General features: G+C 40.2%; 1 protein-coding gene and 1 pseudogene across 2 annotated transcripts in view; one reads left to right on the forward strand and one right to left on the reverse strand.

The window, feature by feature from the left end:
• The window catches only part of WASHC5 (WASH complex subunit 5), a 59,511-nt gene extending 41,236 nt beyond the window's left edge, over positions 1–18,275 (forward strand). Inside the window, exons 21-29 of one of the 2 annotated variants that reach the window (XM_045561473.1) lie at positions 1,932–2,094; positions 2,498–2,600; positions 2,689–2,768; positions 6,149–6,252; positions 7,091–7,220; positions 8,712–8,808; positions 12,156–12,309; positions 15,419–15,506; positions 17,881–18,275. In XM_045561473.1, coding sequence (XP_045417429.1) covers positions 1,932–2,094; positions 2,498–2,600; positions 2,689–2,768; positions 6,149–6,252; positions 7,091–7,220; positions 8,712–8,808; positions 12,156–12,309; positions 15,419–15,506; positions 17,881–17,937 — 976 coding nt within the window. In that variant the 3' untranslated portion in view covers positions 17,938–18,275. Of the gene's footprint in view, positions 1–1,931; positions 2,095–2,497; positions 2,601–2,688; positions 2,769–4,739; positions 6,253–7,090; positions 7,221–8,711; positions 8,809–12,155; positions 12,310–15,418; positions 15,507–17,880 lie in introns of those variants that run through there. The other variant, XM_045561474.1, reaches the window with a different exon arrangement.
• A 35-nt stretch (positions 18,276–18,310) lies between these two features.
• LOC123645286 lies at positions 18,311–18,431 on the reverse strand (annotated as a pseudogene).
• Between the last annotated feature and the right edge of the window lie 686 nt (positions 18,432–19,117).

The raw sequence follows: 19,117 nt of genomic DNA on the forward strand, positions 1-19,117 counted from the left end.
GTTATTGTCATTTGAAAGATGATGAAGTAACTGAGGCTCAGGATCACACAGTTAATAAATGGTGGACCCAGAATTCACACGAGGCAGTCTGAGTCTGGCCCAGCCCCTACGCACTGCTCTGTTCGAGGGCAGGCTGTATAGTGTTGTATGCGGTATGTCACAGTCTACATACGGGTCACACGGGTTCTGCATTCAGCAGGATCTGGGCAAAAATCTCATATAATTAAAACGGCTCTTGAGAATATTTTAGGTGAGCACCATGACAGAGAGCAGCATGCTGCCTCTCGGTGAGGCCACCTGAGCCAGTTTTCCTTCTTTTTCTTCATTTGAGCCTCAGACGAAGCAGGTGGTACTAAGACCAACTGAGGAAAGCACGGGCTCATGTCCTGTCTCTCACGTTTACCCCTGGGCACAGGTCACTGAGTAGAATGGCTGGTAGGATTACCCAGCAAAAAATGATCCTCTTCCTTCTCTCTCCAGCTATGCCTGTGAAGTTGAAGTTGTGCAAATTAAATGTTCTTATGATCTGGATCCTTTGTACCGCCTTCTAATCCAGGCTTATGTTGTCTGTCAAAACTTATGAAAGTTGACAAACCGTATATAAACTTCTTCCAGAATTTCCGGAAGAAATAAGGAATTTTGTCTGTGACTTATGAGTGGAAAAAAGTAAATGATCCAAAAAGTTTTATAGTTCCTCTTCTCTTGGTACCCATGGGTCCGATCACTGAAGCCCTTTTAGAAAACGATCCACCTAGTGCCCTGTTGATACGTGCAGAGAGGATCGAGTGTGATGAGGGTGTCTGTGTCATATGTGGGTTTCACCATCAGAATTGGGAACCTCTCCAGTGATACATTCCAAGTGCCAGCACTGGGTGGCAGGAGGAGGACATTTTGAAGCCTGAAAGTAGAAGTTCTGGGTATTATCTTTTTTGTCCTTCCCATTTACTTCCAAAGTGAAACCTCCCTTGCTCCTGGTATTCTTTTACATCCTTTCCACGCCTCTTAAGTGGTGGCTTTAGAATGTGGGCATATCCTCCATGCAGCTTGTTGAGAATGCGGAGGCCAGAGCTCTACCCCACACCTACTGAATCAGATTCTCCAGGTTTGGAGTCTGGGCACCTTTACTTTTAACAAGCTCCACTGGTGATTCTAGGCCCTCCCACCCATGTTTGAGAACCACTGAAATGGTGGTTAAGGGTGGTCAGACCTATGTGAGTCTCAGTTATCGATCTCATCTGTAAAATGTGGATAAAATGGCTCATGCTTCACAGAGCTTTATGAGGATGAAATGAGATAACATATAGAAAAGTCTTAGCACAGTACCTGACACATAATAAGTGCTCAGTAAATACTGTCGGTTGTTATCATTGTTGTCGTCACACTCCTGAGTCTAAAAGGGATCATCTGGAAATAACCAGAAGATGGCCTCTACAAGTTTAAGGAACTGGGAAGAAAGAACAAATTGCTTTGTTGTCATAGCCTCAAATGTTATAATAGAGCGTGAAGCTTCTAAGTTCCTTTGTTACCAAATGGAAATGACACAAGGCCCTGTTTTGTCCCCAGTCTCTGTAAATTTAAAGAAAAATTCTTTGAATAGAGAGACAACTCTAAAGTCTTCCAGCCTGACAGCTGAACCTCACCTTGTCTTCTCAGCATGATTCCAAATCAACAGCCCTACTCAGGAAATAAATGGCTCACACCAGTGATGTGGCAGAGGGCAGGAAAAGGTGGTCCAACCGAGTTTTACCTTACCGGTCCATTGGGTGGTCACGGCGAAGATATACTGGGTGCCTAGATGGAGGTTAGAAAACACAAATCATGTAACTGCTGTTCTCCATATGTGCTGCCGCAAATCCTGGTGACTCCCACATCTCTTTAGGATGAATTCTCAGCTGCTCTTGGGTTTTTGCTTTGTTTTGTTTTCATTTTAGAATGACATGTCACATAGACCAGCTGAACACTTGGTACGATATGAAAACTCATCAAGAAGTGACCAGCAGCCGCCTCTTCTCAGAAATCCAGACCACCTTGGGGACTTTTGGTCTGAATGGGTTAGACAGGCTTCTGTGCTTTATGATTGTGAAAGAGTTACAGGTGAGCCTTTGGACTTTCGTGCCTGTTTTCTGCTGTCTTGGGGGAGAGGTGGGAATACATCTTGCTGGGTGTTTTAAACTCATTTAACTTTTCTTTCATGCTTTTTAAAACTGACTTCAGGCATGTGTGATTTCTGTTGGATAGATAAAAACTGAGAGTCAACTAGAAAGTCTTTGGCCAGCATGGTATTTTTTGGTTAGTCTGTTTTTGTGAGTCTCAACTTGGGAAGATAAGACTTTTTAATCTTTGAGCCAGTAACTCCTCCCAGCAGGGAATGTTTCTAGTTAGAGGCATCATGTGACTTAGGCCCAGTCTCTGTTCTGTATAGCATTTTAGGTTACTGGCATGCTTATTCATTTTATTCATTATGTTCGGTTCTCTGATTATGCCTTCTTGTTTTTAGAATTTCCTTAGTATGTTTCAGAAAGTTATCCTGAGAGACAGAACTGTTCAGGAGACTTTAAAAACCCTCATGAATGCTGTCAGCCCCCTGAAAAGTATTGTAGGTAAGTGTTCTGAGACTAGCCTGCGGTGGAGATAACACTGTAGCCTTTTCGAATTTACTAAAGAGGAAATTATGTTTTAACCTTTCAGCAAATTCGAATAAAATTTATTTTTCCGCCATTGCCAAAACACAGAAGATTTGGACTGCTTACCTTGAGGCTATAATGAAGGTATGCTGTGGGAGAGAGGGTGATAATCAATACTACATTTTCATAATTTTCGTTTTCTTAGAACTTTGTTGCCCAAAGAAAGCTGCTCTTTTGTCATTAAAACAAAAATAGTATATTCCAGTATATTGTTATTTTTAAATTCACTTGTTTCTTTATCTTCCTTTCTGGACCTATTCTTTTTTTGTTTTGGTTTGGTTCTTGGTTTGGAGTTCGCTTTTTGTTTTTTAAGAGACTGAGGCCTCAGTCTGTTGCCCAGGCTGGAATGCCATAGCATGATCACAGTGGAGCTGTTCTGGACTGGGCTTTGTGTGCGCAGATTGCTTTCGTGTTGCTCAAGAAAGCTGGTTCTTTCTGAAATGCCTGTTAGCCAGAGGTGCTTTCACACATGGAAACGGAAATTTTTCTCCTGTAGTTATAATCCTCCCTTCCATAACAGGCTCATTTTTACAGACCTCATCTGCTCCAAGTAGCCATTAGAACAGGACATTGTCTCTCTCCTCTTGTATCTGCATGGATGTTAGAAAATCAGGTTCTTTGGGGTATAAATTATCCTCACACTGTGAATAAAACATTGTGTCTTTGGAAACAAATAAGAAAGACAAATGAGGAGATTAATTTGCTGGATAGAAATCTAACTTATCTTAGAATATAGTCACATATTTCCCTGCCTTCACCCTGTGGCAGAAGCTCCCAGGGACCTCTGTGTCTTCTGCGTGTCCTTCTCTCATCATCTGATGATCTGAGATACTCTACAGCCCTTTTGTGGACGGACACCCATTTCTATACAAGGCATTTTTAGTTGCTGTGAGAGACAGAGTTAAATGAAACGCTACCTGTCTCCTCAGAAAGCCTCCTCATGATCTATTAATAGTAGGAAAGAGTAGATTTCCTGGTGGAAAACTGGCTCATGGTTAAAAGTATCACATGCCATAGGAAAAGTCTAGAATGCTAAGGGAATTTGGAAAAGTTCCATTCTCTTGTGCCCAATTATTTAAGTTCCTTATCGAGATAGTACTCATTGGTATCTCAGCCAAATTCACAATACATTTCCCATAATTTTGATGAGTAGGGTTTTTTTGGTGAGTTTTCTTTCTTTTGTGCTTTTTTTTTTTTTTACTTTGGATAACTGAACAAACAGAATAGGTAATACAGGAGCATTCAGCTCTGCTAGATGTCCTCATTATATAGGCCTGACATTCCTTTGGCCTTGTGATTGTCAGATATTGAGCACTTCTTGGGCCAAGTTTCAAATTGCTGAAAAACCTTTTAGGAGGAATAAAAAGTCACCTGAGGTTGGACAGGCCTGAGTCTCAACTTTGTAGGCAACCGAGGGAGATTGCAGGGAGTCTTCGAAGAGGCTGGGAGGTTTTCCCCTTGCTTACCCAATGGCTCTCAGTCCGGTAGCTACTACAGACCGTTGTCAGGTGTGATTGCTGGTAACTCAGTAGCCAGGTGACTGTGTCTGAGTCAGTGATCTGTAAGTAAAGCCCCCAAGGACAAATCTGTCTTTCTGTCTTGAATTGGGGAACTTGCAGTCACTAAACCAGTGTTAATGATCTGGAAAAATGATGAAAATGTTCTGTACTATTCAGTGCTAACAGCAGCTACTAGCCATATGTAGCTATTAAGCACCTGAAATGTGGATTGGGAGTCTGAGAAACTAAATTTTTAATTTTATTTCATTTTAATTAATTTAAATTTAAGTAGGCACATGTTGCTAGCGGCTGCTGTACTGGACAGTGCAACTCTAGAAGAATCTTGGAGAAAGAATGATAAGCCAGATATCTCTAAATAAGCAAATAAATAGAATAAGTTTATCGTCCATCCCAGGGTATTTAGGTTCTCCAGTAGTTTAGTAAAGCTTGACGTAAATGAGCACCGAAAATAGAAAATGTCGGTCACAAAGATTCAATATGCATTAAATGAGAACAGGTTATACTAAACTGACTTTATTTCTATTTCCATTTCTAGATTTATATTTTGAAGAGAATCCTTGACATAGAGTATCCTAGACACAATTAAACAGGGAATTATATGGGCCAGACAGGGTTTGGGGGACATTTCTGAGTGGCCCGACATAACTACCGTTTTCTTGGCCTTCTCCTATTCTAAGTTTTAATAGTACTTTTTTATAAATTAAGATATTTATAAACAGCATTTTTTGAATTGACTTTTATTTTTTTCACCTAAGTAGAATAATAGCCTTGCACAAATAGTGATCAAAAGTAATATATCTGAGGTCGTTTAACACTTTTGACAGTTACAAGCTCCATTTGTCTAAATAACTTTTGTTCACTCTCAGAGAAGGCCACTCTCTTTTTCTTAACTCTTCTCTGCTCCCAACAACTCAGAGGAAATGTGTGTATTTCCTTATTGTTGCTTGCATTATAATACCGCCTTCCCTCCTCCCTCACTCTCTCTTGCCGATCTTTTAGGGATACTTTTCCTAGAGGAGAAAAGAGGACATTACAGGCACAAAAAGCTAGAGTGTGCTGTTGACCTTAAGATGCTGACAAGTTTATGGGAGCAAACTGACCTCTACCTCACGCCTCACCCAAAGATCACTTCCTATCACCCAATAGTCGTCATAGATATCTCCAAATACCATTTATGCTCATCACCACTTTGAAATTACTGTAGTTGACCCACCATGTTAGCATGACTTTGTATCACAAATTTGTTTTTTTAATAGTTTGGTAATTATATTTCATTACAATTGGCTTCCACTGTTACCCTCTGTGTTTTGTTTTGTACATTTAAAAGTGTTATTCTGAGATCGTGTCTCGGTTTCACCAGATTCCCAGAGAGGGCCAAGGCACACAAAAAGGTTAAGAACCGCTGGATTAAGGGATTATCATTGCTAGGCCTTCTTGAAAGATTTTATGTAGATTATTTTATAATCCAGATAACTACATGATCTGTAATCCTGAGTGACATGGACAGATTTATATTCACCAAATTTGAGAATACTGGAGTGAAATGGCATGCTTAGGACTTGAGAAAGATCAGTTTGGGATAAAAAAAGGAAGCAGGGTTTCTCATAGCAGCTTCTAAACTTGGAGAGCTTATTACAAAGGATAAAAATATAGCTTCAAAAAAGATACTTTTGATACCTGAACAACAGAACATGAATGGATTCCTTTGTAAAGCTTAGACTTTGGGAGTATTTTGAGGTTGGCAAATAGGACCTTGAAGGGTCTCTATTGCTCCATCAGGTGTATTGCTGGTCTGAGCCATGGAGCCAGTCCAGGAAATCCTTACATTTTTCTGTAGAGTGTTGTGATCCTTCCAGTGACAAATTGCCATCTCTGTGTTTGCCTCCTGATTGTCACCTGACATGCTTGTAGGTACTGCCTGCTCTTTCTCTTGCTTGTTCACAGGTTGGGCAGATGCAGATTCTGAGACAACAGATTGCCAATGAATTAAATTATTCTTGTCGGTTTGACTCTAAACATCTGGCAGCTGCTCTGGAGAATCTCAATAAGTAAGTGCCAGGGTTTGAAACAGCCGTCTGTGGGCTTGGACTCTTCATCATCCAGGCACCCCAGTTTCTTCAGTTCTTACTCTTTTAAGTTGTTTTTGGGTAAGAGGTATCTCTGAATTTATAGGATTCCTTCCCATGGATGATCAACTCTGTCTTCAGAAGCCTCTTTCCTCAATTATCCCTTGCCCTGTGTGTGTGTGTGTGTGTGTGTGTGTGTGTGTGTGTGTGTTTCCATCTGTCTCTCTCTCTCTCTTTCTCAGATGATTCATTTATTCAGCCAACATGTATCAATCACATAATATATACCAGACACTATGCTAGGTACTTGCACGTATTTGGAAAGCAATTATTACCAAAACCCACAACTGGCTTTCTGCAGGACTGATCACTGATCGTCCAGAGGGCGGTGGAAAGTGTGTTGATTACCAAGAGTGGTTAAGAGTGCATGTGCCGGAGGGCACTCCTGTGCTCCACCTCACCAGCAACCTGCTCTCATCTGAGCCCTCTGCTTAAAGATAGATAATCCATGCTTCTTGGTCACCATGTCAGTGCTTTTGACAAAGCAGGTATTGAAAACAGTTCAGTCAAGTCATAAAAATTTGAATGGTGAATGCATTTGATTTACCTTGACTCCAAAAGATAAGGTAATTCTAAATTAAATTTTCCACTTGCAACCAATCATAGGCATGGAAATTGAAAATTAGAAGGATCAACTCCTCGTTTTACAGATGTAGAAAGTGAGGCCCAGAAAGATTGCGTCATTGGCCTGTATTAACTGTTGTATAAATTCAGTTAATCACTAATGTCTATCACTGTTTTTTTTTTTCCCTTCATTTAGGGCTCTCCTAGCAGATATTGAAGCCCACTATCAGGACCCTTCACTTCCATACCCCAAAGAAGATAACACACTCTTATATGAAATCACAGCCTATCTGGAGGCAGCTGGCATTCACAACCCACTGAATAAGGTTAATGATTAAAACATAATGGTGTGGAGGGGAACAGCCTGGTGCAAAAGGTGATTTGGCCCAGGTAACAGATGTGTGTGTGAAAATCTCAGGAGAACCTGGGTTCACACCCCAGCACCTGCATTCTGTCAAGGTCCCTGCCCTTTCTGAGCGATCGTCACACCTTCTCTGCCTGGCCCAGGACTGTGAGGATCAGGTGCTCATTGTTGGTGAAAGCTCATGAAAAAATGAAAAGTACTGTATCAGTGTAAGAGATTAGTTTTGGGTGTGATATTTGAACCACAGCTAAATGGTAGCATCACTGTGTCTTGCCCTAAGGTGCTTCCCCTTGTGACTGACAGTAGTCACAGTCATAACTGGGGACTCGCATCTCTTCTCTGCAGTTCTGAACTCCAGACACCTCTGAGAACTGCACATTTTTTTCTAAGCTGACACCAGATCTCCTTTGGTGGCAAAACCTGTCCTAAACTGACACAAGGCTGTTTATACTAGTTATTTATCCTCCTTAGTGTGAACATTCATATGTTTTGATGCAGAAATATTCATGGCTTTGATTATAGGGTGTTACCCCTGGCCCCCTATATTATCTTCCTAAAATCTATAAAATTTGAAATTCTGAAATCCATATTATCCCATGGGTTTTTGAATAAAGGTTATGAACCGGAACAGCAGCTAACATCTTTTTAGTATTTGCTACACGCCAAGCACTGTGTTAGCCCCCATCACGGATCACCTCCCTTAATCTCCAGCAGCTCTATGAAATGTGCCATCATTAGGTAAGGAAGGAACCTGAGGCTCAGAGAGGTTAACAACCTCCCCAAGACTCCACGCTAGCAAGTGGTGGAGCCGGGCCGTCCGACTGGAGCCCGTGCTCCTGAGCAGCAAGCTACCCCCTTTCCTGTGGAACCTGGGCAGTGGAGAGGCTGGACCCGGCCGTGTACACCCTCACTGTACTTTCTGCCGTGTTAACTGGGAGAGAGACTGCTGTGGCATTGCCCAGGGGACAGCAAATGTCAAAGGGGAGCTTTGCTTTCTTTCTGCTTATGTGCTGCCATATGCTGCCTCATGGATCTTTTCCCCTCTGCACTTTCCCCTCCTCTCCTTTCCCTTCATCCTCCCATAGTCCTTCCCTCTGTCCTTCCCTCCAGCTCTGCCTTGACTGCCCCTTATTTCACCTCCCTCCATCCTTGTTCATCCCCCTTTCCCCCTCCCTGATTAATGACATTAACAGAATTCAGGGGAAAAGATTTTGCTAATCTCTAAGCAACATTGTTCTCTTTCCAGAAGGGCGAATTGTGATGTAGCTATTTATGTTTGAGCAGGTTCAGGGGTGCTAAATAAAACTGAAGGCAGCAAATTAATGGAAACATCTGAGTTCTAGGTACTGTGAAGAGAAAATTCAAATAAAATTGGAGCTTATCATTTGAAAATGTGTTCTACAGTATTGTGCAATGTGAAGGAACTAAGCTATTCTTACCTTTCTCTTTCCAGATATACATAACAACAAAGCGCTTACCCTATTTCCCAATTGTCAACTTTCTCTTTTTGATCGCTCAGTTGCCAAAACTTCAGTACAACAAAAATCTAGGTACCGTATGACGTTTATTCTTTGCAATGAGTAGCAATAACAATAGATTAATGTCTAACTAAAGAGCTCTTTGTATAGAATGTTGTGTCAGATATGAGATCTTTTCTTAGTTCAGTGCATGTTTATGAAATCTATGTCTCTGTGCCTCTGAAATATGATGCCCCTTCATGAACTGTAGACAGTGGATTTAAAATCAACCAAGGATGGTCCATCTTTCTAAGGGTTAATTATCCAACTTGTAGGACATGTGGGACCTTTGCTTCTCTCTTTTAATGTTTAGTCAGCTAATTATGATGTAAAAGAAACTTCTTTTGGCCAATGTTCTGTTCTTTCAACAAGTTTCGTGTGCCTGGTGTGCATCTGGAACTGTGATATGACAAGTAACACTATAGTTACAGAGATAAGACTAATACATGAATATTTAATACTTTAAAATACGTACGATTATATGTCAAAATATTTGGTACAAATGATAACAAAGGCTTTTAATATATTTGTTCTGTCCTGGAATATAAGTCTAATTTTTTCTGGTCACTGATCAGTTTATTTTGAATATTTTTATAATTACCTAGTAGATTCCCAAGTACTTCCTCTGTCTCCAAACTTTGTACCCAACTAAGTGAAATTTTTAAAAATCTACTGTAGAGTTTATCTTAAAAGCATGAGAAGAACATTTCTACAGCTATTATTTTTTCTTAACCAGAGATTCCAACATTTATTTCTTCCTTAAAGTGTTTCCCTTCCTATTTCATAAGCTTTTTTAGGGTAAAAATATGGAATCTCTTTAATGTTCTTGTTGCCTCATTCAAAAAGATTCAGATTCTAGACACTGCTCCCAGGACAATCCCTGTTCTGCCACGGAATGCAGAGCATGGTATCACTAATAAATATTTGCTGTAGGAGGAGGGAACAATGTCTAGATTCTGGCTTCACCACTCATCACCTATGTGACTTTGGCCAAGTTTTTTCCAACAGAGTGAGTGTTCAACAGGTGCTAAATCGCTTTCTATATATCGGTCAAAATCAATTTATAGGACCATCCTAAGATTAATGGAAGGATTCATCTCAAGATTCAGAGATTCCTGTTCTTTGTCGTTGTCCCTGTGTTATCATTAAATCAGAATATATGATTCTTCATAATGATGAGTTGTCAATGCATAAAGAATCTTATTTTCATCAAAGATGGACTATTTAATATTTGTCCACTATCATTCTAAGGTACTAGTTCTTTCATTGCACATATGGTTAGCATCTGGCACCCTGATTACATAACTGCTTTTGGAAAGTAAGGTACTATTCCATGGAATTCCCAGATCTTTAACCAAAACAAAACCTTTAAATATCTTAGAAATGTAGTAGTAATATCTATACCTGATTGCAATTCTTTTCTTAAATGAGACTGATACATTAATACAGTAACCAAATTAAAGAAAAGTGGGACTGAGGAACATCGATGTGTTTTTGTATCCTAAAAATGTTTATTTAACCTCATGAGCATTGTTTTCAATACTGATCTAAGAAATGCATGCCTGGCTTGGTCTATCTTTTAAGAAAGAAGCTTTGTGGTGCCCTATTTGTGAAGGAAGTTTTTTTGTTAACATCATTTTTGCTCTCTACCTGAAAAGGATTATTTTTCCGCACTGAGTACTGTTAAGGTCATGTGTTCATGATCTGAGTATTGTAAGTGTCTTACACAGTGCACATGGAGTAAGGCAGAATTGCCAAGGCCTAGGTTAGGTAATTCAGGATAACTTGTTTAGGTATCTTTGGTTTAAGGAAGAGATCACCCAGTCTTCGCAAGAACTCAACTATGGGATCTGGGGGTATGTTTGACCAGTGTGACTTGGTAAGAAACTGTCAACCCTTTGTGCAAAGTGATTGTACCAATTAATCACCAACAGTGAATGTGTGTATTTCCACATCCTCACCAACATTTGATGTTGGTCTTTTTAATTTTAGACATTCTAATGGGTATATATGGTATCTCACTTGAGTTTTAGTTTGCCTTCCCCTGACGATTAATGGTATTGAGCTCTTTCTCATGTGCTTATTGGCCATTCCTTATATCCTTCTCTGTGAAGTGTCTGTTCAGGTCTTTTGCCCATTTTTAAATTGAATTATTTGCTTTTATTTTTAATCATAGTTATTCATGTACTGTGGCTACAAGTCCTCTGTTAGATTCATGTATTGTGAATATTTTCTCACAAACTATAGCTTATCCATTCATTTTCTTACTGGTGAACTTAAATAGGCAAAAGTTTTTAATGTTAATAATCCAACTCACCCATTTTTTTCTTTATAATTAGTCCTTTCTGTATCCTATCTAAGAAATCTTTGCCTACACTAAGCTTACAAAAATATTCTCCCTTGGTCTTTTTCTAGAAGCTTTGTGATTTTCACTTTGAAGTCTGTGGTCCATCTGAGATTATTTTTTGTGTATACTGTGAGGTAGGGATCAGGGTTCATTTTTCTCCATAAAGCTATCCTATTTCAGTACCATTTGTTGAAAAGATTTCTCTGTCTCCATTAAATTGTTTGGTATATTTGTGATATTTGATTGATCATATAAAGGTAGGACTATTTCTAGACTCTCTATTCTGTTCTATTAACTTATTTGTCTATCTTTATGCCAATATTATCTTGATTATTGTAACTATAGAAAGTGCTTTGAAATCAGGCATGTAAGTCTCCCAACGTTATTCTTTTTTGACACTGTATTTCCTCCTGAATACCCTAAGCTCTGTCTCCTGTTTCTCGTGCATCCATCCAGGCAGAAGGTCAGGTTCTCCAGATTTTGGCAGAAATCTTCAGTGGAAGAAGCTGGCTTTTGCACTCACTGACTTCATAAATTTCCTTCTTCCACTGTCTTAACTGCTACAGATTCCTTTTGTGTATAATGCTCAACATTGTATTGAAAGCTACTTTTAAAATATTTTATTCAGCATTTTAATGGTTTTCACTTAAGAGAGTAGTTCAGGGTATGTAGTATGTCATGCTGCCATTAACAGAAATCAATTATAGGTGATTTTTACTTTCTCAACTACATTTATCTATATCTTTAAAATTTGCTGCAATAGCATGCATTAATTGAATAATCCAAAAGAAACAGTAATGATAATTATAAAAATTAGTAACCACTTTATCATTTTGGATCCTTCAGACTACTATAATTCTCCACCAATCCTATGGCTAATTCAAAATATAGTCCAGACTTGTCATTTCCTCCAAATAATCATCTTCCAGTAAAAATGTGAGCCTCAAACATCTTGACATTCACAGAGTTAACATTTAATGAAACTTGCCAAAAGCAAGTACTTCACCTGGTGTTGTCATTTGTTCCCTTGCAGGAATGGTCTGCCGAAAACCTGCCGACCCTGTGGATTGGCCACCACTTGTCCTGGGGCTGCTCACTTTGCTGAAGCAGTTTCATTCCCGGTACACCGAGCAGTTCCTAGCTCTGATTGGCCAGTTTATCCGCTCCACAGTGGAGCAGTGTACAAGGTACGGAAGACCAACCAGAAATAAGAAGAACTGAATGTCATAAAACTTGACTTAAACCTTGAGTGCCGAATTCCTCTTATTGCCCTAATAGAGCAGGGAAATGGTAGCTTACCCTTCTCTGTAAAGCAAGTTGGCATATCTCCTTGTTTGGAACAAACCCAGGTGTGCCCATCCTTAGTTACCCTGCCAGGAGAGCTCCTTTAGGCATACAGGCAGTGATTTTCCAGGAATGAATCCTGGAAGCAAGGGCAGCCCTATTCTTCTGCCACCTTGGATCCAGCTCTCAGATCTTTGTGTTCTGCTAGGGCACTGCCAGGAGATGCTTCCACACACTCCAGTGGGAGTCAGAGAACGTGCCAGTATCAAAACCTGGGCAAAGTTTACTATAATGAAACAAATCTCACAGAAGCTATTCGATACAAAGCTTATAAACCTTTAATTCCTGCCAATTCTTTCCCCCACATCCCCAAATGTGGGTTTTCTGGGATAAAGGGGGAAAAAAAGTTATTTCCATGAGATGCTGGCTCCCTCTCTGCTACCCTAAAGGGTCAGCCTTGCTAAATCAATTTCTCTGTCATATTCACAATTTGGACAATGACCACTTGGTCAGTTTTTGCCAATGTAACTTAAAGACTAATTAATGAGAGCGATCTCCCAAGTCCCCACAAAACACTACTGACTCCTAAAATTGGAAATGATTTTAGAGGCCATTTAATTGGCCTCCCACCAAGTGCATGAATGAGCTGTGAGGCATCCCTGCAGGCTGGAACACCCCTATCAGGCGGCACTCGCTGCCACCGCGGCAACACAGCACCCTGGCAGAGCATTTTTCTCATCATTAGCGTTCCTGACTGTAATGATTAGAAACTCATGTCTCAGAAAATTTTATTCATTGATTTTTTCTATACTTTGAAATGACAGAATAAATGCAGTCTCCTTCCTTTATAGCACCACTTCCAATTTTTGGTGTCGGCTGTTGCCGTAGGTCTTCTTATACTTTAGATAAGCTCCCTTCCACCTGCTCCTGACGTGCTGTAGGTCAGAGGCTGCTCACCAGGGTGGGTGACCTCTTCTGGTGTTCAGTCTGTTGTTGGCCGTCTTAAACTGCAGCTTCCCAAACCTGTACCGAGATTCCAAATACTGTACTCCCCTTGGAGCAGAGAGGTTCCTATGCTCCTTCATTCTGGGCCCCCTGTGAACAACCGGACAGCTAAGTTTGCATGATGGGTTCTTGACATCCATTGCATACCAGTGGCTCACACTGATTTTGCGTTCTTTTTAAATCCCAACATCGTTTTTTCCTATGAGCTGCAATCGGGCCAGTCCCTCCCCATCTTAGTTAATGAACTGAACAACAAACACTGGATGTTTTTCTAGAACATATGGTCCGACTTTCGTCAAAAAGCAGATTTTTTTTTAACTTTTTTTAAAGTCATCATATGACAACTTATAAAAAGCAGATTTTTTAACAACTGAAAAATAGAAGAGAGTTCAAAAGGATAGGGAAGTCTCAAAAATGAAATTGTAACGATCACAGAATGAAGTCAGGAAAAGAAAGCCATAGGCACATAAAACCTAGCACCTCTGCCCAGGACCGTGGAGAGGAGGCGAAGGACTCCAGTTCCCATGGCGCAGGGTCTTTGGAAACTCCACACGCCGGAGTTCCCTGGCTGTCAGGCGTGGACAGGTCCTTCTTTCTCTGTTTCTCTTTCACTAATGACTATAAAGGCTTAAAGGTGGCTCTGGCCCAGCATGTGGTCATGAGCATACAGGAGTCCAGCTGCAGCTCGGTGCTTCTCATTCAGTCACTCGAAGTAACATAAGGAACTTGAGGTGCATGGGGACTCCTTCCTTTCCCTTACCCCAGGCAGAGCAAATACAGCCCTGGTCACACTTTGCAAGATTGCAAGCAGTGAGAACTTTCCCAAGCAACAAATCATCAGAGAAATAGATCACTAATACCTTAAAACTCTTTGTTAATTAGAAATGCCAGGCTAGGCACAGTGGCTCTTGCCTGTAATCTTAGCACTCTGGGAGGCCGAGGCAGGAGGATTGCTTGAGGTCAGGAGTTTGAGACCAGCCTGAGCAAAAGTGAGACCCTATCTCTACTAAACATAGAAAAATTAGCCGGATGTGGTAGCATCCTAGGTACTCGGGCAGCTGAGGCAGGAGAATCGCTTGAGCCCAGGAGTTTGAGGTTGCTGATGCCACGGCACTCTAGCCCAGGTGACAGAGCAAGACTCCGTGTCAAATAAATAAATAAATAATAAGTAAATAGATAAATAAATAAAAGAAAATACTAATTGGCACATAAGTTGGAGATAGTCTTAACACCTAAAAACTCCTTTTGCTGTAAATAAGAAAGAATATAAGCTCTATAAGACTATCCTATACTTTGCTGTACTCCCAACTCTAGAACAGTGCTTAGTGATATAGTTGTTGAATGAATGAATACATGAGTAAGATCCTATATAGAAAAATTGCTAGATGCTGTATTTATTTGATACCTTCAAATACTGTGCCAGGCACAATCCCAGATGCTAGAGATAGAAAGATGAAGGCATGACCCAGACCCTCAGGGAGCTTATACTCTAGATGGGAAGCTGGCACACAAACAACTGAAAATTAAGAGGCTTGGAGAATGATACCAAGTAAAATGAGCACAGGAAAAGGGCATCTGCCCAGGGGAACCAAGGAGGACTTCACAGAGGAGGAAGTACCCAAGCTGGGACTTGGAAAAATGTCTAGAAGTTTACTTTCAAGTAAGTGTGCAAAGCAAGTGTGGCTGCAAAGACTGGAGGGACAGGAAAGTGTAGAACCTGCATGAAGTGCTGACGGGAACAGAGGGAGATGAGTCCAGACAGACAGCAGGGATTGCACTGTGAAGGCCCACGTACACCATACAGAAAATTTTAGATTTTATCCTAGGGGGTAGGTTCTTGAAGATATGTGAGCAAGGTAGTGACGTGATAGGAATCAAGAGGCTGTTCGGTGGATCTGTTCTCTGACTTCATTTGGTAAGCTGTCGCATATTTAGTCTTTCTGTATTTTAACTGAGGGCCTATTATGTGCGAAGCAATGAATTGATCCAGACTGTTTTCTGTTACAGCCAGAAGATACCTGAAATACCTGCAGATGTTGTGGGTGCCCTTCTGTTCCTGGAGGACTATGTTCGGTACACAAAGCTACCCAGAAGGGTAAGTGTTAATGACCTGTTTATAAAAAGATGGTAATTAATAGTGGCCCTGGACTCATCGGGAGTGAAGTCCAGTAAGTCATTCTCAGTGGATGTCTCTGAGCCCCTCGCCCCTGCTCTGGAATGTTCCTGCCTTCTCCACCATGTGGAGTGTTGTGCAAGAGGATAGAGTGTAACACAATATCCCTCCTCTTCCTCTCACTCTCCTCATGCCCTCCTGACAGCAAGTCACCCCGCTCACGAGGAGTTAAGTGAGATGGGCAAGCTAGGAGGGAATTCCTTCAGTGGCACAGTTAAGAAATAATCATGTGTCTTTCACTCTCTCTCTCTCCCCATTGACCTGCTTCCTACAGCAACTTTGGTTAAGTTCATGCCGTGACTCAAGTTATATACAACCACTGTTCCCAAAAATGACAGACTACTTTTCACCTTCTAAGAAATTCTTTCCTTTTCCTTTCTTACTAGCAATTCTACTTTGTTAAGTTTTAGCTCAAAGTGGAGAGCCTGATACTAAAATATAAGAGATCTTTAAAGAGGTGCTGAAAATCATTTCCGATTTTAAATAATTAGGTTAGGAATTGAGATACTTTTTTACAAACAAAAGCCAAAGATGATCTTTTAAAAATTAGCTGGCAATGTCATACTTAATAGTGAAATGCTAGTAGCAGAGCCACTAAAGGCAGGACTGTAATAGTGACATGACAACCATACGGACTCTCATAGCTACTTTTGTTATACAGGTACAAGACAATAAAATACGAAACAAAACCAAAATAAAATGTATATTGAAAAGAAAAACTCTGTATTATTTGACATATAATTGTTTTTCTTGAATACCCAATAGAATCATCAGAAAACAAGCTGCCTACAGAATAAATGTACAAAATAAATACACTAATAATCAGTTCAAAAATATTATGTGAAAAGTGACCTAACACAGAAATTACAAGGAAATAATATAGCTAGGAATAACCTCTACAAGAACTATGAAAGAATAATTTATTTTAAAAAATTATAAAATTTTGAAATATAAAATTTGAAAGTCCTGGCCGCGGCCGGGCGCGGTGGCTCACGCCTGTAATCCTAGCTCTGGGAGGCCGAGGCGGGTGGATCGCTCGAGGTCAGGAGTTCGAGACCAGCCTGAGCAAGAGTGAGACCCCGTCTCTACCAAAAATAGAAAGAAATTATCTGGCCAACTAAAAATATATATACAAAAAAATTAGCCGGGCATGGTGGCTCATGCCTGTAGTCCCAGCTACTCGGGAGGCTGAGGCAGTAGGATCGCTTAAGCCCGGGAGTCTGAGGTTGCTGTGAGCTAGGCTGATGCCACGGCACTCACTCTAGCCCGGGCAACAAAGTGAGACTCTGTCTCAAAAAAAAAAAAAAAAAAAAGAAAGTCCTGGCCGGGCATGGTGGCGCATGCCTGTAGTCCCAGCTACTTGGGAGGCTGAGGCAGGGGGATTGCTTGAGCCCAGGAGTTTGAGGTTGCTGTGAGCTAGGCTGATGCCACAGCACTCTAGCCCGGACAACAGAGTGAGACTCTGTCTCAAAAGAAAAACAAATTTGAAAGTCCATGTTTCTGAATGAGGGTACTCGAATATTATAGAGATAACAGTTCTTTCTAGTTTATAAGTTTACTGCAGTTACAATTCAAGTAACTTTTTAACTTCAAAAAAATATATTTTAAAAAATTTTATAGGACTTAGGCTATAATTGGACTTTTTTAAAAAAAGATAGTAAAACATGTTATATTAAAACAATGTAAAACTATAAAAAGCAAAATAATGTGGTACTGGTATGCAATTCAATAGAAGGATCAATGGACGAAAATATGTAGACTAGAAATAAATCCTATGCATACAATTGTATGTAAGGAAAAGTAGCATCTCAAATTAAGAAAGAAAAGGAATATTGGTCAGTAGATACACTACTTCATTATGTGGTTGAAAAGTAGCAAGTCAGTCCCTTTATCTTGTTACCTGTGTTATCAAAATTAATTATAGGCTTAGTATGAAATATGAAACATATAAATTTGAAATTTTAGACAAATATATGTCAGTTCTTGGGACTTCCCAAGTATAACACCAATATTTAGAGATTTGATCTCTTATAAATGCTTACATTTGAAGGCAGGGGGAGCTACACAGCATCTCCTCAAATGTTAGCAGTGCCAAGAAATGAGACACTAGTACAGAGAACATGAGAAACAGAAAGTAGCTGTTTCTAAGAGTGGTCCACGCACGTGAGTCTCCTCTTCCCTGTGATTCACCTTGTTCCAAACCAAAGGATATCTTTGTTTCTTTAATTTTCATATGGAAAATTTTGAATTTGTTCAACTATAACACTATGAATGATTTAATTATTTTATTTTTCAGGTTGCTGAAGCACATGTGCCTAATTTCATTTTTGATGAATTCAGAACAGTCCTATAACTTGTTTCTCCCACAATGAAAGGATTGTCCTTAAATGTTCCCATCATCACTAAAATGAATTTGGAAATGAGATGAAACTCAACTGCTCATATAACTTCCTTTTTTTTCCGCCTTTACTGTGGGAAACATCAGACATCCTAAGATGTTTCTCACAGCACTAGTTAATATTATTTAAATCATGGTATTATATGCAATTTATATCATGTAGAAGCAGAACACATTTTTTTACTGCCTCTTATAAATGTTGAATATAACTGTATGTATAAATCCATTTAGTTTTGTGTTCTAAAGAACTATTTGTGCAACTCCAGATTTTCAGTAAAATAGTACTGCCAGTACTCAAAGTTGTCCCTCTGTTTGTGACTCAAAAACCATATATCTACCCGGTAAATATTGCAAGTCATCATGGCGGGGTATGGGCAGAAGCTTTCAATTAGCAATAATCGTGCCTGGGATAAACCTCATTGGTTATGATACTGCCACTGTGCAAAGCTGTCACTCTGCAGATAAATCCTGTTTGGAAGATAGATGACTCTGGTAGGTACAATAACCCACCCATGACAAGGCTGGAAGGCATATGGTGATGGCCAGACTGGTGCAAATGTGGCCACACGATCTGTACGCCACGTGCAATGGAAGTTTCTTGGTGTCTGAGGTTCATCATCATCTTCCAATCCCAGATACCCTAGGGGCTCTCAGCATCCCTTCTGTAGGATACCCTACCTTCAGCTGCTCTTTCTAGCATCTTCCTTCCTCAGCAACCCCTGAGCCCCACACCCAGTCCCTCCAAGCATATCACTATCCACAAGCCTTCTCCTCCCGTTTTTTTTTTTTTTGGTAACAGCTTAGCCATATGCTTTTAACTGCCTCAAAATCCCAAATCACTTCTGCATGAAAATTACCCTGAAAAGGAAGCTTCCATCCCACTGTGGCAACTTGGACAGCGACAACTTGGATGAGAGCAAGAAAGATAAGAAAGATGCTGTTGCTGTGAACCTCTAGCTATTTCCTCCTTTAGAGAAGAACAAGCAAAAAAAAAAAAAAAAACAAAAAAACCCAGAACCAGAAAAGTGATTGACAGTCACTTAGGAACTTTAGAAGTGGTGATTTATAGTCAAGAGGCAAAGTCTGAGTCCTGATTCTGCCATTAGCTACACATTATCCGGCCTATTGGCATTAT

The sequence above is a fragment of the Lemur catta genome, chromosome 9 (assembly GCF_020740605.2).
Source record: "Lemur catta isolate mLemCat1 chromosome 9, mLemCat1.pri, whole genome shotgun sequence".
Lineage (NCBI taxonomy): Eukaryota > Metazoa > Chordata > Mammalia > Primates > Lemuridae > Lemur > Lemur catta.